General features: G+C 39.5%; 1 protein-coding gene across 2 annotated transcripts; it reads right to left on the bottom strand.

Annotated features, from left to right (window-relative positions):
* Positions 1-891: 891 nt before the first annotated feature.
* LOC145991291 (uncharacterized) lies at positions 892-19,230 on the bottom strand. Of its 2 annotated transcripts, none has more exons than XM_083127281.1 (2): positions 18,676-19,230; positions 892-3,022 (listed from the first exon to the last, which is right to left on the bottom strand). In XM_083127281.1, exon 2 carries the CDS (start codon positions 3,001-3,003, stop codon positions 934-936), a length of 2,070 nt encoding a protein of 689 aa, XP_082983407.1. In that variant the 5' UTR covers positions 3,004-3,022; positions 18,676-19,230; the 3' UTR covers positions 892-933. The 2 variants fall into 2 exon arrangements, with proteins under 2 accessions (XP_082983407.1, XP_082983408.1); XM_083127282.1 differs by having other exon boundaries at positions 18,985-19,230.
* Positions 19,231-24,229: the final 4,999 nt, after the last annotated feature.

The raw sequence follows: 24,229 nt of genomic DNA, 5'->3' as shown, positions 1-24,229 counted from the left end.
TGGGTCCTAACAGTGTTGTATCTGCTTGGCCACGTAAATATATTAATATAATTACATAAAATTCCTGACCCTAATTGTAAGAATTTCTAAAGATCGAAATACAAAGACAAAGGAATAATGGTAGGAACATGTATGTGCAAACATTGTTTAATTAATATTGACCGTAATTTGTTTGTACATTGTTTAAACTGAAAGTATCACCCGATAATTTGAATTTTTAAGCTGGCAATGCTGGATCAAAACTCGAACCAAGAACCTTCGGTGATAGGATGGTGAATCTACCACTCAACTCGTTCGGCCACTCCTAGGCTTAGCATCTACTGCAAAAATGATTCTAGGATAAACACTGTTACTATTTGTCGCTTCTTTTATTACTTTTGGTGAATTGCTACGATGAAATTTGATTAGCTCACACAGTGAAGGGATCATATTGAAGAAACAAACAGAATGCAATATTCAAGTACAGGACTTGATTGATTGATTCATTGATTTGGTGTTTAAGTCCACTTTATGCACAGTAAGGCTAATCGGGACTGGACATACAGTTTACACTGGGATCCGAACCACTATGTGCCTCCACCGGGTATCGAACCCGAGACACCTTGATTACAAGGCAACGACGCTATCACTATGACATCGCTGAGATTACAGGACTTCATAGAGGACCATCGAGGTGGACTGATTTACTAATTCTCTAATCCCGAATTTGTAAATTGGGGCTGGACCTGCAGCTTCAAGTGAGATTCGAACCAGTATGCAATGAACCTTTACAGGGAACCGAATCCAGTTCGTCTTCATTACAGCAACAGCATTACCACTACGCCATCTGGGAGATCCCTATATCGGTTCACAATAGTGAAAAAAACTCTTTTAGAAATATTTGTTTCAATATGTAATTTATTGTACTTGTTACTGTTGGCTAACACATTGAGTTCATGAACTGCAAATAGTGCTCTTCTTCATGGCTTTTCTGTGCTTGCACTTGCAATTGCACTTAATGGTAGCAAGAAGAATTGTCACAAAGGCTGCTGTCAGAAGAATCAACGCAATGATCACAGCCATCAAGATCTTATTTACCGCTTCCTCCAGGACGCCACATACGAAGCTCTCATTGGCTGACAAGGGCTCTCCGAAGACGCTGATTGGCTCCGCACAAAAGGCCGAGTCTCCCAGGTTGACTGATCTGTTCGTGGCCAATTGTGCTACTTCCTGAAGCGCACAGTCGCACATCCAAGGGTTGTCAGATAAGTCGAGGACTTTCAAGTTCGTAGCCAACTCAAAGATGGCCCTGTCTAAAGTTGTGAGTTTGTTACCCGAAACGTTGAATTTTGTTAAACTTGTGTTACTCAGAGCACCAATAACATTTGTCACATTACTCTGGCTTACGTTAAAAAGTTCCAAATTAGTTAGAGAATTCACGACACTCACATTGAGTTCGTGTATGTTGTTACCTTCCACATGTAGCTCTCTAAGGTTTGGTAGCATCTTCAGATACTCCTCCTCTAAAGAGCTGAGGTCACAAGATTGAGCTCTCAGGACTTGAAGGTTATCCATTGAGGCAAAGACCCCTGGTTCGAGGCTACCTAGTGGGTTGTTTCCGAAATGGAGTACCTCAAGCCTTGTCAGGTTCTGCATAGGGTTGATCGTGGCCTTGGAAAGGTTACAGAGGGCTAGTTTTAGTATCTTCAGCTCCACTAGCGGTACAAACCACACCATCCTGACTTCGCCCAAGAGATTGTGGGATAGATCAAGGTGCTGCAGCTTCTTGAGGCCTGCGAAAACGTCCATGGGCAGAGTCGTCAACTTGCAGTGGTTCAGATATAGGAGTTTTAGGTTCACGAGTGACTCGAAAGTTCCGTTTTGAATGGTGGATAGTTTATTATGTGACAGATGAAGAGTGGTCACCTTCTTCATGTTGGAAAAAGTATTGTTGCGTAGGTACAGGAGATTGCAATGCGTTAGGATTACGGAGTTAAGGTTGCCGAGGTGTTCGAAAGTTGTTGAGTCAACCATGTGAAGTGGGTTGTGCGACAACTTTAGGTATTTGAGTGAGGTGGTGCTTGAGAACATAGACCCGTGGAGATGATCCAGAGAGCAGTTTGTAAGATCAAGACGTAGAAGCTTATAGAGTGATCTGAAGATACTTGTGGGTAGTACTCGAAGAGGATTGTCTGAGAGGTACAGCTCCTTTAGTAGACGTAGTTTGGAGAAAGTGGTACTGGATAGGGAAGACAGGTTGCAGCGCTTGAGTTCAAGAGTGCTGAGTTTGGCGAGTGAGTCGAGCGTCCTGGGAAGTAGTTCTGTGAACGGATTGTGCGACAGGACAAGCGTCTGTAGAGATGTGAGTTGCGAGAAGACCTGATGACTTAGACCAGATATGCCACAGTCCTTAAGATTCAAGAGTGTGAGGTTCTTAAGATTAGCAAAGAGGTCAGGATCGATTCTCGACACGGGGTTATGGGACAATATTAGATATTTCAGCAGTTTTTGACTCGAAAACAAGTCAGGTGGCAACATTGTGATGTTGCTGCTGGACATGTCCAACCACATGAGCTGTGTAAGGTTCGAGAAGGCACCGGGTTCGACTTCCTCCAGCGGATTGTTTGGCAGGAGGAGATGCTTTAGGAAGACCACCCTTGAGAACATCCCCCGCGGCACTTTCCTCAAGCTGCAGTTGGCCATTTTCAACCCCCGCAGGGATCTAAGGGGATGCAGGACATTCTCATCAACGTCATCCAAAGGGTTGTTGGAGAGATCCAGGTACTGGAGCTTGTGGATCTTCTTGAAGTCGTGCTTGTTCAGTTGGGATATGTTGTTGGAGTACAGCAGGAGGTCGCTGGTGGAGACATCTATCCCTCTGGGAATGTGACGAAGGCCCTGTCTCGAGCAGTCCGTCGCGTTGCTCTTGCCGTCGAAGTCGCAGTAACACTTGGTGGGGCAAGACGCCGACGAACAAACGCTGATCGTTGCTGCGAGCGCCACGGTCACATGGAGGAGGATCATCCTGGTCACTGATCATCACCTGAAACAAACAAGGCACATTCATCTTTTGATTACATCTCATGATGTGTGTGTGTGTGTGTGTGTGTGTGTGTGCGTGCGTGCGTGCGAATACATAAATTATGAATAATATTTATATATTTTTGAACATTTATCAATCACCCTTTCTTGCATTGTAAAGAATGAACGAAAAATTCAGTTACCTGCAAAATCTCACTTTATATAACGTTCAAAAGAGATAACACGCTATGTCCAACGTGGATACGGTCAGCGCGGTGCGTGCGGTGCGATGCGAGCAACGCGGCAGTCGTATCCGATCAAACCTGTAGTCAGCAATGAGCCCGTCCTACGTGGACACGTTACGCGTGCGATTCGTCCGCTCGCAACGCACGCAACGTTTGATTTTCAAACAGGTTTGTTTTGTATCGCATTTGCCGTCCGGTGGCGAGTCGCCGAGAAAGATGGAAGGGCTTATTGCAGAAGTGCAAAGAAGAAATGTGTTGTGGGATAAAACAAACCCTCGTTACAAAGATCGTTTAATTGTTGATAAGGAGTGGGATTCCGAAACATTTTTCACGTTTTAAGTATTTGAAAGTCGTGAGTGGATGAACAAAAACATCAAATTGTATTCACTGAGAAGAAATCACAGAATACGGTTCGTACATTTTCTGCTGCTCTCGAAGCGCGGTTGTTCCTTCGAGAGCTGTAGGTTCCTGTCCATCACATTTTCGTCCAAGACGTTTACAAGAGAATCTTTTTCTATGTCAATTATAACATTATGCAGAATGCGAATTGCTTTAACAATATGAACAGCATGCTGTACACTAGTTTCAATTGGTTTCAATAGGATCCTAAATTTCGCAGCACTTATGCCGAAAGCACACTCCACGATAATTGAAATATGACGCGGCTGCATTATTTGAACTCTTCTTTTAGAATATGGTCTCATAAGATATGTTCGTAATGGAAATGCTTCGTCTCCTACAAACACAAATGGGTCTTTTTGATGGAAGTTGGACAGCTGCAAATCTTTTGGTAAGAAACCATTTTCGACATTTTGATAAAGTGCTGAGTTAGAATATACACCAGCATCACTTTCTTTGCCATATGCACCCACATCGATCATTAAAAATCTGTACCTTGCATCAACAACGGCCAAAAGCACCGAACTGGAAGCCATGTTAGTCGCAACTGCTCATCACAATCGCACGCAGTAACGTTGGACACTCCCGGCGTTCACGCACATATCTGCGGTGCGGCGCTCGCATCACACCGCACGCACCACACTGCCCGTATCCACGTTGGACATAGCGTTACGGATAGTTAAATAATGTAACGTGTTCTGAACTATCTATTATACAGTACGTAAGATATTGTTTTTATTTTACACGTAGAGAGCGAATTAACTGGCAGAAGAGTGTGACAGTGGTTCCTCCCAAAAACTCCAAGTGTCCCTGGCAACATTTCTAACCCGGCCAAGGATGATTTTACCCCCCTATTTGGATAAAAATGTGATACTGTAACAGAAGTATTACCGTCAGATTTTCAGAAGGTAAATTTGTTAATCGTACAAGCGTCGCTTCGTGCAATGCAATGGATGACAACGCAAATGTGAAAGAAACATATGTTACTGTGTGGTAGAAATCAGTAATGTATAATATAAGGTAATACAGTAGTGGCATTAATTCTGGACACTTTTAGTAAAATGTTATTTTTTAAAAAAATCTCGAATGTAGAAACTATATTCTGTATAGAAATATTAAACAAGTTTAAATGACATCGTTCAGTAACTTCAATAATTGCATCCGAGTGCAGCATTGTAGTCTGATTATAATTGTTATTTTTAACCTACAGAACGCTTGTGTGCGATTGTTGTATAGTAGGTCAACTTCCTACTGCTGCAAACAATAAAGCTCACACTTAACCCACAGTACAATACAGAAAATACCAATAATCAGAGCTGCAGTAAGATGAAATTCTTGAAGCTACTGAACAATATACAACAATGATGCTCCCAGTTGACCTACTATACAACAATCGCACACAAGCGTTCTGTTGGTTTAAAATAACAATAACAATAATAGACTACAATGCTGCACTCAGATGCAATTATTGAAGTTACTGAACGATGTAATTTAAACTTGTTTAATATTTCTATACAGAAATTAGTTTTTACATTCGAGATTTTTAAAAAAATAACATTTTACTAAAAGTGTCCAGAATTAATGCCACTACTGTAGAACAGGAAAAGCCACACCATTTCAACGCTATTCGTTACGTCATACTTACATTCAATCCTTTCACAGGAAAATTTGGCTGGTGAACTGTTTCTGCAAATTCATATGTACAAATGCTAGTCTGCTGTAAATACTAGGTTTAACATAAATCAGATTCAAATAATTCTCTGATTTTCAGTGCCAATGGTTCTTTTGTTACATGCGCAAGTTCGGTGGCCAAGTTCGTTTAACTGGTCAGCTGACGAGCTCGCCACCGACGTCCCACGTTGGATTGATTGATTGATTGATTGATTTTCCTTATTTTACTTCACTTTTTGTGCCACTTTTGGCTAATTTGCGAAGATGGGGATGAGTGATGGTATGATGAAATTGATGAATGGACACTCACAAACATCCATGCCCAGCCGGGATTCGAACCCGGGACCCCTGGCGTCGCCTCACGATGTGCCCGGGTTGGAGTATCGGCCTGGGATCTAACCTACATGTAGTAGTTGGTAAGCACACCGTATTTGTAGTGAAACCACAGATCAGTCGTACGTTCGAACGCCACAATCAGCAAATTTAAATTGTTCGCCTGAAGACAAGAGAACAGTTGATCTCTATAACTTGACAAGTTTAAAAACAAGACGCTGCAATCCATTGTTTGCGCACCTCACATCACATTTCCCCACTCCATTGTCTGCGGCGACTTTGGTTCGCAGTGTTGCAGCCTGGAGGGAGTGGAATTGTCTGAGAATTTTCAACGAAATTTGAATGTGAAAGGCATGAATTAGTATCCCCTCACCTACGCTACCTATTGATTACGCTAAATTCTAAATACATTTTGATATTTTCCCTTTAAACCTTAAATTAATTAAGTTATATTAATGATATTTCTTACCAGCATAAGAAATGTATGAAATAAAACGATAGAAAAATGAAGAATATATAAACGATAGAACTGAGCTCATCTTCTAAATGTTTTCCAGTTCTCCTTCTTCAGTTTCACTCTTCCACTCATCCCAGTCTGTGTCTACCGATGAATCTGTGTCAGTGTCTGAATCGGCTTCACCAAGTTTAATTATCAATTCATCTACACGCTCGTCCATAAGTCCATCTCTTTCAAAGTAAGAATCTTGCAGCCAAGAGTAAAGAGCATGAACATTTCAATGCTTTAGAAAAGAACACAGGCAAGCGTGTTATCAGATTGCCTTCTCGTAGTGATTGTTGTACGATAAACAAACGAACAACCACCCCACTCGGTCGGTTTAAAATAACAACAAAAAAACAGGCCACTGCTCGATGTCGCATTCAGAAAATGAAGTCATTCGCCCTGTAGTTTCTCTTCGTTATAAACCTTAACGCACGTGCGTAATACTACAGTTTACGATCGGTGCACCGCACGCATTTTCAAAGGTCGGATTAAATCAAATGAACCACTGATATAATAGGAGCCTACATGCACCGTCACGCTAGACAGTGAAAATCGTTTGTCATATTTATTTTGGCTTAATTTTGCTGAGTTGGCACCGCTGGAACTCTCAACGCCAAACCAGTGAGTAGAAGAGTGGTGGGGAGGATGACGTAATAGGAAGTGCTCCGCAGCGATCTGCGCATATCGGGACTTAACTTGTCAGGCTATATAAACGATGTGTTAGGTAAGTATTAGAAGCGTTAGACAATGGGTAATGTCCAATTAACATTGCATGCTAAAATAGATTTTATGTGCAACACAAAAATTACTAATACAGGGTGTCTCAAAAGTAATAGCGCAAACTGACACAAATGAAAGTACACGATAATAGAAGCAAAAAAGTCTCAGTAAGCATGTGTCTGCAAACGAGCTGTTTTCGAGATAATCGCGAATGTGTGATTACAAGCCGCCACTGACTTCATTGTTTGTAAACATCGTCCTAGTTGGTAAAATGCTAATAATACAGTAAGAGAAGTGACTCCCACAGTACGTTTAGACTGTGTACTGATTGTATCCATCCTGTTTGATTACAACGCCACCTCTCGGAAATTTTCTGTTTTGTAAACAAAGAGCAAACCTCGGAACGCGCAAGGAGTAAAGCACTCGGTGTTTACAAAATGCAATCAATGACGGCTTATTCGCACACATTATTAGCATTTATCCAACTAGGACCACGTTTACACTGTAAAAAAAAATACACTTTCTGCACATTTTTGGAACACTTCCTAGAAACTACTTTTGATCACTTCTTGTACACATTAAATGTGCACAAGAAGTGTACAGGAAGTGCTTCAATAGTGTACAGGAAGTGCTTCAAAAGTGTACAGGAAGTGTACAAAAAGTGCAGCAAAAGAAGTGTACAGGAAGTGTGCAAGAAGTGCTTCCAATGTAAATGTGTCCCAAAAGTGTGTAAGAAGTGTGCTGCAGAAACTACTTTTGATCACTTCTGGTACACTTTACACATTTGGAACACTTGTGAAAATACTTGAGCGACACTTTCAGAACACATTGAAAGCACTTCTTGCACACATGAGATATATCGCAATTCAGTACTCATACTTAGTTTCTAGAATAAAAATACAGTTGAGTCACATTGAACTTGACAATTGAAGGAGGAAAAAGCAACAACTTTCACACAGAACTCAAAGTGTGTCAATTGACACACAAAAGTGCGTAATTTTTTTGACTCCAATGACACATTAAAAATGCATCAAACTGAAAGATGCACCTAAATGCATCGAAATAAATGTGTCAAATGACACATTAAAGTGGATATTTCGGTTGATGCACCTAAACGTGTCGTTGGAGTCAAAAAATTTGATGCATCTTTAGTGTGTAGAGTGACACATTGAAATGCATCAATTTTTTTCTTTTCTTGCATACCTGCAAGGGAAAAGTTCCAATACATTTCTCCACTGTAAAAAAAATTTCACTTTTCAAACACTCTCTTGAAGCACTTCACATTTAATGTGCTTCAGAAGTGTTGTATATGCTGAAAAAGTGATGGAAAGGAATATTGTCAATATTATATATTCTGCAAGTGTGTTAAGTGCATTCTAGAAATTATTTTATCATTTATAGTACACTTCCCACATTTAGAACATGCTGAAAACACTTCTTAGTACACAACGAAATAATTTATCAGTACTGTAATATTTTAGGCGGAGGGAGCTTAGTGTAAATTTCTCTAGTGCAGGGTAATGGGGGTGCTAAGCTACATTTAATTAAAAAATTGAGCTTGTTCACATTTGTGCATATATAAACACACCTTTCTGCTTCAAAGTGGCATGGCCTTGTGAGTTCATGGTTGGTTATATGTGCAAATTTTGAATTGAATATTGAAACTGAAATGACACTTTCAGGAGATATTGAAAATAACTTTTGCACAAAATGAGAGATCATAGCTGAAAAAAGAAAGTAAATAAATTTTTCTTCTCATTTAATCTACATGTTTATGCCTTATCGTGTATACATGCAGATTAACAATCACAAGAATAAACCAAATAGGAAAAAAATTCAATTATGAACAAAAAATAAATGATGCAGGAGTAAAGAAGCATTGTCATTAAACAGAAAAAAAATCAACAACCTGTAACCTAAAATGAATATAAAACACAGAAACACTATGAATACCATTTTCAATCACCACACCATTGTTGCTAATGAACAATAAGAGAAACTTAGGTGCAATTCATAGTAACAAATGATACAGAAGATCCTGAGACAGAACATTTATTGTTTGTCACAGATACACTGGTACTTAATGCATAGTCTGCTTTCAATCCTTGAACTTCTCACATAAGATAGATGACTTGAGGTGACAGTCTGTCTTTATGGCCTAATAGTATACATATACTGGACTAATACCATACATGTAGCACAACTTTTGGGGTAGTCTAATTCAAAACTATAGTATATGTCAACAAGTGCATAGATAAATGTTCGTAAAGTGGCACACTGCACTTTCTAGCATCCTCAGCTACCGGGACAACATTCCTTCCACTAATAGTGCCAGATAGGGTGCTTCTTTCTCAAAATCTTTTGTTACCAAACGGTGATAATTCCTGAAAATAAATGAAGCATGCATAAATATCATATTTTTTTCTTGAATTTAATTACAAAACATCACATTTATTCCTGATCAAGTATTATCCAATTAAAACAATCTCTCTCTCGCAATGAGACTTAACTATGCATCAACCCACAAAAAAAGAAAAAAAATACATGGTAGAACAATGCCCTCAAATGGCTGTTGTACACTGACATTAAATTTGACTTATTTAATATCTGCCATGACCCAAGAACACAATGCTTTGACATTCAAGCAGATCCCTGTACCAATTTGCTTCCCTTTTACCTACACTAAATTCCATGACTCCACATCCCTTTGAGGGGTCAAGGCCTGCCAGACAGACAGCTTTTCATTGGATAATATGTGCTTAACGCATTGTGTACCATCAGCACTGTTACTGGTGTTCAAGCTCACAGTATTTTATTTATTGCATGTAGCTCCCCAACTGTTATGATGTTGTGTTAATACAGAACTTTGGAACTCCAAAGAGTTCAAACCAAGAACCACTCATATTAAAGACAACAACAGTAACCAAGAATTCAGCTCTTCTATTTTACTAATGACTACAAAATATTTAGAATCCAACTTGTCAACTTCTAAACCTTTAGTATATTACTTTCACTGTTCCTCCCCTCAACTACAGCAATTAAAGTTTGTATGCGCTTACCTTTGATGCATGAAGACGGGTACACAAAAATACTCCTATACAGGCCAGACTTGAACCCGAAACTCATCACAAGAGCACTTTCTCCTTTATGTTGCATGTCTTTGCACAGGGCCAAGAAAATATTGATGTGAAGTTACTGTAAAACAAAACAAATACCATATTTACTGGTATGAAACAGAGAACATTCAAGGTTTATTTAAATTAGCACTGGGAAAATATTACCATACCCAGGTGGTGTAAATATAATAGCAATAATATTCTTTGTAAAACTATAGAGGAGACAGATTCTGAAATATACTTATAAGCCAAAACAAAGTGAATAAAGATATAGCATACTCAATTTAGTTCATTTATATTACTTTTCTGTTCATAAACGTTTATCCTATACATAAAAAGTTGATTTAAAAAATACAAGACTAATTTTTCCTGTTTATATCATATAATATGAATGTGAAACAGTCAACACTTTATCACAGAGGAACATTACTTGGAGCTTTGAAAATATAATAATTAGGAACTTATGTGAGACTAAAACAGATGAAGAGAATGCATGGTTTTAAATTATGTAATTTGTATATGAATTACAATTGGAAACTCTTCATAACTTATGCCCGACCCTGTGGTCGAGTGGTTAGCACATCGCGCTGCGACGCCAAGGGTCCCGGGTTCGAATCCCGGTCGGGCTTGGTTGTTTGTGAATGTCCATTCATCAATTTCATCATTTCATCACTCATCCCCATCTTCGCAAATTAGCCAAGAGGCACAAAACGCGAAGTAAAATAAACTAAATCAATCAATCTTCATAACTTATCTCTCTTTTCTTCTCTTCCCTCCCCCTCTCACTCTTTTCTCCTTCCCATCCCACCACCTCTCTTTCCCTCACAAAAGGATAGAAAATTTGAGAGGGAGAGAGAAAGGCAGACTGAGGGCTCACTCTATCACTCTCCTCTTCTCTCTCACTCTTTTCTTCCTTCTCTCTTTCCTTTTTCTGTTCCTTCAGAGAAAGGATGACTGTCTCACACACATATTTCTCTGTCTGTCTCCCTCTAGGAGAGAAGAAAAATGGAAGAAATGCAGTGAGAGAGAAAGGGAAGATGACACACACACACACACATATTTCTCTCTCTCTAAATGAGACACACACTCTCATACATATGTGTGTGTGTTGGAGAGAAGAAAAATGATAAATCCAGTGAGAGACACAGAGAGCGAGAGAGAGATAAAGGAGAAGAGGGAATAAAAGACATGAGTGAGGGAAGGAGTCTATTTCGCTCTGACAAAGAGAGAGGCTGAATAGAGAAAGCAAGTGGAAAGAAAAGAGAAAAGAAAGGATGAAACAAAAAGAAAAACAAATAAGAGGAGAAAGAGTTCTCTCTGCTCCTCTACCACTTTCCATGACTAAATGTCATTGTAATAATTAAATTTCCAAGTCTTTGATGTGCATAAAAGTTTGTATGTTAACAGAAAAAAATACCATTCCATATCTCAAGCAATTAAGAAAGTGAAAGAGAATATACATGACTGTTTCTCGTGTTGGCCATTATTTTTGTATAGTTAAGTTACTTAAAATAATTTATCACTTGCACAAAAAAATATTTAGAGTGGTGTATTCTGGATTTTCCATCTGTGGATGACAGTTTGTATTTAAAGGTGGTAGGAAAAATTTAGAGCCAAAATTACTTTATGACTTAAAAATGCATATTCCACATGTCATTAGGATAATAGGCATTGCTACAGACACTTTTGAAAGGAAGCATAAAAAGAGGTAATATGCACAAATAGATAAAATAAAATAAAAGAGACAAGATATAGTTATTGCACATTAAGCAGTATAAAAGCAAAATTAAACAGCAAAATTGACATGATATCCTTATCTATAACATCTATGAGTATAAAAATAATTTTCCACAAGAGAATTCCACTACTGAAAGAGAGAGAGACAGACAGACAGACTACAAACCTTAACAGTTAAGCATATTGAATTAACCTGAGTCTCATTTATAAAGCTGGTATCAAAGGTATGAGGGGGTTAAGATCTGATCATTATGTCATCCAATAAGAAGCTATTCAGATTGTGAGTGATGTTACGAGTTATCAGGATTTTCGAAAGGAGGAGGGGTACATATGCTTATTTTTATTAATGAGCCCTCAATTTGCCATTTTTTCTGCCTTTGATGTTTTTTTTTCAACATTTTTTAAGGAATACTGAGCAAAAGAGGTGGTTATAAGTTGTGACCCCCACCAACCCCCTTTTGATATGCCACATTGATGTTGCGTCAAGCAGTTTAATAAATCTGAGCCTTAAATGTACCTAATGTTGAAGCGAAGGAAATATATTCTGAAGACAGTTTAAATTAATTCAACTTTGACTTCTTCTATTTATATTTGTTAACTCGCAAGTCCAAATTTCAAACACGAGGAATACTTTTATCATGGTAAATTGTCTACGGAAAGTGAGATTTCTTATCACTGATTGATTTGGAAATGCAAATATTCATGTTTCAGATAACAATATGTAACACACACTTACCTTTTGCATCCTTGGTGGGTAGATATCCACAATAAGCACAGAATAATCCTTCTTCAGTCGAATCATATGCCTCACAATTCTCTGCACGACAATAGCTTCTGAATATTTCTCTCTTGTCTTCATGACAGGAACAATAGGTGCCTTAAGAATAATAATAAAAGAAACTTTTGCATGAGAACTAGTGATATCAAAACAAAATACTAGTTGAGTATATCAATTTAATGGCACAGTTAAGAATAATGAACAACAGACAAGTAGCATTTAAAAATATTTTTTTTATAAAGTCCTAGGATGATCATTTCATTCTTATTACTAAGATGAGTGATATATATATATTTTTTATTGTTTAAAGTGATGTTAGTATGGAATGTTAATTCGATATTATCCATTGTCTAGTTCTCGAAACTACACTGGATATGGAAAATATCCAATTAATATTGCGTGCTAATGTGGCGCGCCCAAGGAGAGTTATTGGTGGGGGTTATAACCCCCTTTCGCCTGCACTTAAAAAAAAAGAAGAACGCCAGACGTACGAAAAGATGGCAAAATGAGGACGGACCACAAAAGAAAGTGCGCACGCCACTGATAGAACCATTGTCTCTAGCATTCATGGATTTTTTAATATAATATTTCTTATCTTTCACATATATAAGGTTAAGATATTCTAGATTTTTATTACGCCTACTCCTCTTTTCTAAAAGAAAAAAAAAATAACATCCAGAATGTGTAAATGCCTCTCGTTCGTTTCCATATTTCTTTCCCCCTCTCTCGCTTCCCTATTTCTCTCTCTCTCCCATGTACTCGTATTTTTTCCCTTTACCCTCTCCCTCGGTTCTTGTATTCCGCTCCCCCCTCCTCTTAGGTGTATGTCTATGTATCTCTTCTCTTTCCTTCACTCTCTGTCCGGTTCTTCAATTCTCATATTCTCTGCCGCTTCTTTCATCTATTTTTTCTCTCCTTTAAAGCACTTCTTTCTTATGATGACATGCGAACATGATGTAAATATTTCCAACATCTCCACATAAGAAAAAGTGTTTTAAAAGAAATAAAAGAAAGGGAGATGGAAGAAGCGGCAGAGAATGTGAGAAAGGAATAGAATTAAAGAGTCAGACAGAGAATGAAGGAAAGAGAAAAGAGGCAGATAAAGATAAAGGAGCGAGTCGGGCACACACACACGGTGAAGAGAGAGAGGAGGAGAAGAGAATTGTTTGAATTGTTGGTTTTAACTACACTTTATGTACAAATAGGTTGGTCGGAACGGACCTATAGTTTAAAGCGTGATCCCAATCACTGCGCAATGTGTCTGCAGCAGGTATCGAACCCGAGATCCTTTGATTACAAGCCAATGACGTAATCAGCCATCGGGAGGGAGACCGAGGACAAGAGAGGAAAGAGGCCGAGTCAGAGACAGGCGGGCGAGAGAGAAATAGAGAAACACAAGAGAGATAAAGCAATAGAAAAACGAGCGAAATAGAGAAGCAAGAATTGGAGAGAATGATATATATCTCTGTGGAGATAGTAAAGAGAGAGAGAAAGAGGAACAAGTAGAAAAGAACAAACAGAAATAGAAAAAGACAGAGAAAGAAATATAAAAATGGAGAAAGAAATAGATGAGAGAGAGAGAGAGAGAAATATAGAAGCAAAGCAAGCGAAAAGAGGCAGGCAAGGAAGAGGAATAATAACAGAGAGAGAGAATAAAGAAGAAACAGGCCGAAAATGTGAGGGTAAACATAGGGAAATGAATGCTCGAAAACAGAGGAAATAAACAGGAAGGAAGAGATACTAAAATGAGAAATGAAGATGGGAAGCTTTAACGGAAAAGAAATTGACAAAAACGTTACAAACAAAAGGGAGAGAGGAATGAGAAGGCAGTTTTTTTTTTATTCCAAAAAGAGAATGAGGGGTCAAGTCACCGCGAGAGAGAAAAAGTGTGCTTTCTGCCATTTTCAAATTTTATATGCCTGTATATTTGCTTCACGGCACTGGAATTGTCCGCAATGACAAAAATAAATGAAATAGGCAGAGAACAAAAGCAAGGAAGCATTGAACTCTCACCTAACACATAACTTAGTTCTTGCAACTATTTAGATAACAACGCAGCTTAATGTGAAACTATTATGACAGTAGCGTACGCAGGATTTCATCAAGGGGGGTGTTCTTTCGATAACTTTCTACAAATTCACATTACCATTGTTTTATTATACTTTAATAATAATAATAATAAATTAATTAATAATTCTTATAATTAATTAATTAGTTAAATTACTACTAATAATTACTACTAATGCAGCTGCTATTTATGAAAGAAATAGAACAAAATTTCACATCACCTGCAAAAATAGTTCGAGATCGAGAATCTTTGGGGCCCGCCACACCACTACGTGTGCCTTCATGGCACGGTGCTATATGTACGGGGGAATCTACATTACCTTTACCTATGGAACTCGCCCAGGATGATGATGAAGCGCGAGAATACATGTTGCTAAATTCCATTGAGTCTATGTTTTCGTTGAAACGTAAGTTTATAGACATTCCAACATATTTATCACTTCTAGGTGATTCACAAAGCACTTCTTCAACATTATTTAATGATGTGGATGTAGACTCAGCATCACTTGAGGAGTTCACAAGGGGATGTGAAATCAGTACCGGGAAGAATGTTTGCAATAAGGTCGGCAGACTCGGCACACTGCGACGAAGCAAGGAATTTTCACAATTCTCGCACGTCACTGCGCGACTTTTTGCAAAAAAAAAATAATTGCAAAATTGTACTTTGCGTCCGCTTAGGTTGTGTTTGGAATGTTGTGTTTTTCTTCATGCTGCATGGGAATAATAATTCAAATTATTATTATTATTATTATTACTGTCGCAGATCTTTGACTGGGATAAATTAGCCATTTTTAATTTTTTTCTACAACAATTTCCATAACATTTCAAAAGCTCAAGGTGGGGGTTAAACCCGGTAACCCTCCTTGCGTACGCCACTGTATTATGGTATGGTAAATAATGGGCCCTGAAGCTAATCTCCCATTTTGGTGTAATCGTTGGGTCTGACCAGGTTCTTTCCTTTATTCGCGCGTTTATAATTAGGCAGTTAAATCAGAATTTCAGCGAACAAAGAAACATATAAAATGAAATTGTAGAAAACATGCATAAATACTTACTTTTCTTACTCCGAAAATCTGTGGTGGTAGTTCGTTCTCTCCTGAATCTGCACAGAACTACAATACACAGTACACAATGCGAAATGAAGCACTACTGAAACACGTGTCGCGAGAAGACGCCAACCAAGCGAAATGCTTCCGGCGATTGCGAAAGTTGTCTTCAACCCCTCAAGCCTCTCAAGATGTACCGTTACGGTGGTGAGTTATGAGGGGTTGTTTGTCCAGAATTTTTCAGTAGCGAGCAGGTGGAAGAGTAAGAATAAACTTAGAACCAAAATAACCATAAGTTGGGACTCTGGGAAAAATTTCCTGTTTTGATTTTATTTTTGTTATTTAGCTTCGTATCACTTCCACTTTTGGCTAATCGCGACGATGAGGATGAGTGATGAAATTGATGAAGAGACACGCACCCATCTCCAGTCCGGGATTCGATCTCGGGACCACTTTCGTCGTAGCTCGTTGTGGTCTTTCATATCTGTGCATCGTTAAAAAGAATAAAAAGACAAATAACTATTCGGAACAAATGACAATTGAAATTTGGTTAAAATGTGCGGCTTATATTCGGGCCAATACGGTATACCTATAAAAAGAAGCGAGGCGAATCCAGTTTCTATCTAATGAACGTACGGTAGTCTATACTTGTTAACAACTCCAAAGTATATTCAATTCAATGTCAATTTTATTGTTTGTAAGGTAATGATAATAACCAGCGCTCTTTTCCTGGTATATTTTAAAATTTATAAACATGCCGCAATATTTTCAATAGTTCTTACGATGAACACAAGAACAAACAGATGTGAAGTGTACCGAAACCTTTCTTCCCAATAATAGAACATTGATAACAACGCTAATAACACGGAAATTTTAACTTTCTATGGCTGAAGGGCAATAGGTCAAATCTTACTCTTAAAATCCTGTGCTTAAAATAATAATTTAATAATCGGGTCGTACATCTCTGCTACACTTAACGTTCCCTAACATTTTTATCGAAGAGAGTTCACCAAAAATGACAAAACGGGTATTATTTTTACAGTGTACAAACAATGTACCAATAATAAAATATTAGTGGCTTGTACGTACATGCATGGGTGGCACCAATTGTGATGTGACATTTTATATGTGTTACTGCTTTATATAATGAAATTGATTTATGTTCATAAGATATTAATTTGTCAAAAAAGTATAAAATGACAATCGATATGACCAACAACACAAAATGAAATCATGTGCTACAAAGTGTACAAGAAGTGTACAGACTTACTTTAAACAAAAGTGTACAGAAAGCGTTGAAGAAGTGCACACAACTTTGAATGTGTCCCCAAAGTGTGCAACAAGTGTACAAAATTTCGTCATTTCGGGTCGCACACATCTAGAACACTTTAAGTACACTTTTGCAACACCTTCAGTACACATCTTGTGCATATTATATGCAAGAAAGTGTACCAAAAGTGTACAAGAAGTGTATTTTTTTTTACAGTGTACAAACAATGAAGTCAGTGGAGGCTTGAAAAATCACACATTCGCGATTATCTCGAAAACGGCTCGTTTGCAGACCCATGCTTACTGAGCATTTTTTGCTTCTATTATATTATTACTTTCACCTGTGTCAGTTTGCGCTATTACTTATAAGACACCCTGTATATGCCTTGAAGAATGATATAATAATACGCGATATATGAAAATTCAACGCAGCAAGCAGATATTATGTCAGTAGTTAATTATGTAGGTTTTCATATAATTTTAAAGTTCTAAAACTAAACTAAACTCTGTGCCGAAACAACCCTCTAAGAGCCAGGCCCTGTCATAGTTGCATTTTCATTGAGTGACTCATCGACTCCCATCGCCGCTGTTTTCAGCCTTAGGGACCGGAGTCCGCTACTTGTTTTTCAAGTAGCTTCCCAATTGCCCTCATGATGCTGGGTCAACACCGACATTTTTGGAGCTCCCATCAGGGATCGAACTTGGGACCCCTCGCACCAAAGGCGAGAGCGTTTACCTTATTTTTTTTTTAAGGAAAGCCCCTATGCGGAAGCTTACCCCACCACACTTCATTCACTCATATCACTTCATTCATATTTCAATTTCAGGACTTTTCTGGACAGACAATCACAAACAGCCATGTCCGAGCCGGGATTCGAACCCGGGACCCTTGGCGTCGCAGCGTGATGTGCTAACCACTCCGCCATAGGGACCGACTCATTTGGCTATTATCATATATGGGTACTACTTTACTATACCTGAGACACCTGGGAATCATTTCTTTCGCACTTTTTTACATTGCTAACGTACTATTCTGCATTCCGGAACACTTATTTAGGTGAAATAATTGAATTTGTTAGGAAAGTAATGTATATTTCTTACATTTACGAGTACTTACTGTTCTTGTTTATTTCCACACACAACATGGCGATAGCTTACCGTTGATCGTTCCTTAAGCCAGAAAAACCATTGACGTTAGCCCAAAAATTCACGATAGCCCCACAAACCATCACGGGGACGAGGTATGCCTACTAGGTTAGGTTAGGCCTGTTAGGTTTGGTTCCATTAGCACTCCTTTCGTTCAATTTAGCATATACGGACAATACGAGAGCGTATTGTGCTCTCATGCAGGAAGCAAATGGCGGCAGCAGCAATAGCGCGTCGGAAATAGATTTTCGTACAAAACCACATGCATTCGCATTAAAATGAATCAAAATTACATTCCCGAACATCAACAACGCTACAGAAAATGATTTGCGTAAGTACTTTCTCCTGTAAATTTGAAGAAATCTGTCTCAGGTATAGTAAAGTGTTACCCATATATGCACATCTAGACCCAGCAATGTATGATATCCCCTTCTTAGAAGAGCTAAAGTTAAATTTGCACACTACTTACGTATATTGTCTTAACAGCACAGTGTAGAAAATGTTTTCTTATTCTTTCTGCACAATTTTAATTTGCGTCTGTGAGATCCGTATATCGTTCGGACTCCTTTACATTGAAAGGAAAGTCAGTCAAAAAATTCGAATCACATGAAACTTTTAAGACTAACGGTTATTAAAAGTATCTCACCTGTACATATCTTTAGGCTCGAGCAGACAGGATGGACTAGATCTTCAATTATTAGCTTTGAGTCAAGCAAGGAAATCATGTTATGATCTCACGAATACTCTGTATTATTATGTTAAGTATCTTTCATTGAACAGGACGCATGTATTCACAGTTTCATAAAAATTCAATATCTAAACTGCTGCTCCATCTGTTGTCAACACACGGAATTAACAAACACGAAATGTTTTGCAAGATTGTTAATAGGCTTTTAGTCCATGAATCGGTGTTTTTCGTGATCACAACACTCACTGTTTTTGATAACTATCATACCTGTTTTTTTTCCTAACGATTTCCACTGACTGTTGGGAGTGAAAAGCTTGCTGATTAGACGAAAAATGCTGCAATGTTCGACGCACTATCAACGGAATGACGGTTGATCTTAAAAGCAGTCAAAACGTACTGGCGTGAACGTATTAGCAGACTGATTACATGACTGGCATGTTGCTAATCAACGCGATGTGAGGATCGCTTCATGCTGGAGTACATCCACACTTGAAGAGAATTCACTGCGCCATTTTCACGTCCACGGCGAAAGGAAGAAAGTAATTCTAGAGCTCCCCTTTGAATCGTCCGACCTCACAAACCCAAGGTCAATCTGTGTGGGAGGAAAGGAGTTAGTTGAGTAAGTGGGTCAATTAAATGATTGGTCTTCAGACCATCCTCACTGAAGAAAACAAACGGAAGAAGTGCCAAAACCTTGTTTTACAACCCAGTCGAGTTTTATTTGCCCAAAAGGCCACGTGTAGGCGTCCAGATTCTCAGAATAGAGTGTGGACTGACAGGACGCATCCGCAGGGTGTATCAAAAGTATATGGCTTTAATTTCTAGTGCAGAAAACTAACACCAGAGGCGTCTTGGTTGCCGTGACAAGGTGGAATTGTGCCCCTGTGTTCAGTGGCGTCACCTGACGGCTTAAGAGTAGACAAAATATTTTCAGATTGGCTTTGGTTGTTATGGAATCTACCAAGAGGGGTCCAGGAAGGCACTTGCCCTTCTGAGATATATGAAAACAATTTCAGTCGAATGGTGTAATTGTAGCGTGAAAACATGAGTTAGGGAATTAAGTGGTCTCTGATACCTGTCCATCGTGAAAAGTACAAAAAACAAAGAACTGTTCATCAACGAAGTGATTGATGTTTATGGAAAGGAAGGAAGTTAAATTCAGTTTATATTTAAATAGTGGGATGGAGTCTGTACTTGACAACAACGTCTAGGAATTTTCAATTGAATTTCAATTTTATGATTTGTAAAATAATAATCATAAAAGGTAAAATATGAGTTTTATGACTGAAGGGCAAGATATTAAATCCTATCCTACCGTCCAGTACTCGGAGTGGAAATTCTTAGCTGGAGGAAAGGGATGCTTTGTCTAGTGTTACGAAAAGTGGAGGGATGTTTCTATGTATCAACGTGGAGAAAATGCAGTCGGCGGGGAGATGCCTGTGCAAATTATCCTAAAGGGGCATGCTTTATAAAAATTTTCTTAACTCGGGGTATAGGATCCCCACTTTGAGCAATGCTGCCTCCCCTCTCCCAGAGAGAGAAACTCCACACAGAGATAGAAATGCCCCTGCACTTCGCACTACTGTCACTGAAAAAGCTGCATGCACACAAATGGTGGGCGAATAGTGCTGAGGCGTTGCTTTCTCTGTGCTTTGGCAGTGCCCAAGGGGTGGGGGGGTTGGTGGAGGTAATAACCCACCATTTGGTCCAGTACTTTACCCCTTCCTTTCGATAATCCTGGGCACGCTACTGTGCTTAGGGTGTTGCTTGTGCGCCCGTTGTTGTAATATTACGGTGACATCACTATACTGGTCGCATTTCCAGCTTGCGGATGACCTTGATGGCTATTCCTGGCCCTTTCTGTCCCCCAATCACCTTCGGGAATGTGTGATTGATGGGTGTCGACAAACTCGGTTCCGAAGCAAAAGCTGTAGGGGTGACATGGCTCTCTCGACACAATGTTGCCAAACGTACTTTAGTTTTTGCCAGTTGCATATCGACCTGTGGGTGGTCGTTCCGGAAACTTCATTGTGCAGGGTCACGTGTCCAGTAGAACCGTTAACCCCCGTTGATTTCTGGTGCTGACGATACCGTCGTCGAAGAACTCTTTGGCTTTACGGTACGTTTGGCAACATGTGGTTTATCCGACGCTCATCTGTTTCGTGCTGCTAACAGCGTTCGGTGCAGACTTGCCAAAATTATTGGGGGGGCTCTGATCACTGAAATAAATTAATAAATGACTCACTCTCTCCCTTTCTTAAGTTTTGGCCTCAGTGTTCGGAATCTCATAAAAGCCCACGAATTCCTAAAAAAATATCAAAATTTTTATTCACAGTTCTAATGCAGAATATTAATTGTCCACGGATGAATATGTCACAAGTTTCGTCAACCATAATAGCAAAATATTCCCGACTTTAAATATCTGCTACCCCGGAGCACAAAACAGATCTCCCTAATATATCAATGATCTCGTTCTGAATGTCATGTGAGAGCCATTTGTAACCCGAATGTCCCATCCACTACCCTAGTTCATGCACATCGTCTTTTGAAACTCTTTTTAGTAAAACATTTAACAATACTCATAAGTATATACTTAGTATATAGTTATAAGTCATGTGTTTCGCTGTCCCTGGTCATAGCCCCCCCCCCAAAGTTGATGGTTTAGCGGTCTCAGCCCCCCAAATTTGCTGGTCTAGAACATTTCAAATGTGTGTTTAAAGTTAAGTTCATGTGGCACAATTCAGAGTAAACTTTACAAGTGAAGCAAAATAATACATTACATCCTACTAAGCAAAATTATTTGGGGGGCTCTGCCCCCACATCGTTAACATTGGGGGGTGTTCGAGCCCCCCTAAGCCCCATGGAGTCGGCGCCTATGGTTCGGTGCCTTGTGACTCGAAAATGCCCGATGTCAGTCGACGATAATTCATCACACCGCTGAATCGCTGTTTCCCACCCGCCAGCTGGAAATGCGACCAGTTATAATGTACTTGCTGCTGGTGATATAGCCGGAAAATTAGTGATTTTTTACAGCATAAATATAAGTGTATTTTCAGAATCATGTTTTTTTTTTTTGCTGTTGACTGTACCTAAGTTCTATGAGTTTGGTTTGAGTTGGTGTTTTAAGTCCACTTTATGCACAGAAAGGCTAATCGGGACTGGACCTACGGTTCAAAGTGGGATCCGAACCACTGTGCCATGTGCCTCCACCGGGTATCAAACCCGGGACTCCTTGATTACAACCCGACGACGCTACCACTGCGCCTTCGGGAGATTCTAAGTCCTATGAAATGAAGGTTCACTTATCAGCGTATTCCAAAAAAGTTCCCCCCTTATAAGGCAATTGTTAAAACATATCCCAACAACACTTCCATACGACAGTGAAATTGAAAACCCTTGAGTCAAAACGACTCCATTCGTTTCTACTCAAGAGGGAAAGACACCGCAATTTGATCCCCCCCTTCCCCCCCCCCTCAGCCTTTAGGAAAGAAGAAATGATTTATCCAGCCTGTATCTTCCTTTGTTATTCGAGTGATTCTTTGTCGGAGCCGGGAGTCCCTCCGCTCCCCAGGGAACTCCCAGAACAGCGAAGGTTGGGTACGAGGTTAAATGCTGAGGGAATTCCCTCGGTCCCAGCACTCGTTAATCTAGATTGGCTGCAACACACCACAAGGCCTGGAATCGAAAGAAACAGTCCCGGAAATGATTTGAAATGAGATTAGCTTCCGGCTGTTTACAATTGTATGCAGGAGGGGATTTATAAAATTTGGGCCGCTAGGCTATCCTTTGTTTTAAACCCTGCCGGCATTATTATTATTATTATTATTATTATTAAGACTAAAAATCGGGCCTTCAATAGGCCATGATGGTATTCCTAATTTTATTTTGAAAGCGAACGAAGATGTTTTTATACCATAGTTAACCAAAATTTACAATAAGTCACTATCTTCTGGAATAATTCCAGATATCTGGAAAAATGTGTTTATTGTACCTGTAACTAAAAACAAAGATGGAAAAGTCAATGACGTTAATAATTATAGACCAATTACTATATTAAATGCCATGCTAAAGGTTTTTGAACACATAATTGCTGACTATTTGTCTACCTCTTTCAAACAATATATAGATGGAAATCAGCATCTTTTTTTTCTTTTAGCAGAAGGTCTAAGGTTTGGTTCATTTTACTTCGCTTGTCTGCCACTTTTCGATGAGGATGAGTGATGAAATTGATGCAGGGAACACTCACAAAGGTCAGGCTCGGATTCGAACACGGGATACCAGACGTCTTAGCACGCTGTGCTGACCACTCCGCTACGGAGGGCGAAAAGATGAGTGGAAAGTGATTGGACCATCACGAGGAAACACCCTTTCCAGGCCATGACTCGAACGTGGAATCTTCGGTGACAAGTCGAAACGTGTAATCAGAGCGTCGTGTGAACATACAGTTGCATGTGCCAGTGTTTGTCATCCTTCACGTGAACTCACAGATCGCATGCGCTTCCAAACGTCTTGCTCTGTCTAATTTACATGTCGCAGTCATCCGTCTGAAATCCCATCCGCGAAACGGCCGAGTGTTGACGGCCTACAAAATAAACAAAGGCTCCATCTTGCTGCTATGAAGTTAATTATGTTTTTACGCGCCCCATTAGAGCAAGAGACGGGGAAAGAAAACACACGCTCGGTAGCTCGGAGGGCACGCCACGTGTTTATTTTGTGTTCTTAAGCAAGCTCAAGTGAGCCTTACGAAATGACGTAGGCGCGTCATCAGGGTATGACGTCATACCGAGACGATCAGAGAAATGTTCCTTAAGAGTTACGAAGTCTATGTGAAAATCGCAACTGGTTGGCGTGGTTAATAGTAAGAACCAATTGAAGTTAATTACACGACGGAATTGACTGTCAGATGATTTCTTGGGGTAACGTCCAGAATGCTAAGGTAAACACTATACTCCGTCCCAGCTAACTGTGGAGCAGGCAAACGAAATGAAGTCTCTGCGCAAGTAGTGACGCGAGACGGCTCCACCAATGGACACGTGAGAGGAACGGAATTGCGTGGAGAGGGGAAAAGCGACTGAAGTTACCAGCCTTCCCATCAGTGTCTACTGCTTCGCTCTGGCCAACAGATTTCCCTCGCTTCTCTGACGCTATGCGCGGCCTTGCTCCACAGTTAGCTGGGACAGTGTATAGGAATGCGTATGGAGATTCGGATATCTGGTTCCGAAATCAGGATTCGGATAATGGTTCCAGAATCAGAATTCGGATATCGGGTTCAACAATCAGGACTCGGATATTGAATCCAGAAATCAGGATTCGGATAATGTTTCAAGAATCAGATTTCGGATAGTGGGTTCAGGAATAATGATTCGGATATCGAGTATAGGATTCGGAATTCTGATATCGGTTTCCCGAATAATTCGGGTTCGGATTCTAATGCTTTTTAAAAACTGTGCGTAACGCAAGCATAGTGCGTTAAGGCGTTTATATAGGGTGTTCCATATAGGACGCCGAATTA

The sequence above is a fragment of the Lepisma saccharinum genome, chromosome 8 (assembly GCF_977018435.1).
Source record: "Lepisma saccharinum chromosome 8, izLepSacc3.1, whole genome shotgun sequence".
In the NCBI taxonomy this organism is placed as follows: domain Eukaryota; kingdom Metazoa; phylum Arthropoda; class Insecta; order Zygentoma; family Lepismatidae; genus Lepisma; species Lepisma saccharinum.
This window is presented reverse-complemented; position numbering and strand designations above follow the sequence as displayed.

Coding starts and splice junctions, on each gene's coding strand:
- LOC145991291 (XM_083127281.1), bottom strand. CDS start 3,003: ATGATCCTCCTCCATGTGACCGTGGCGCTCGCAGCAACGATCAGCGTT.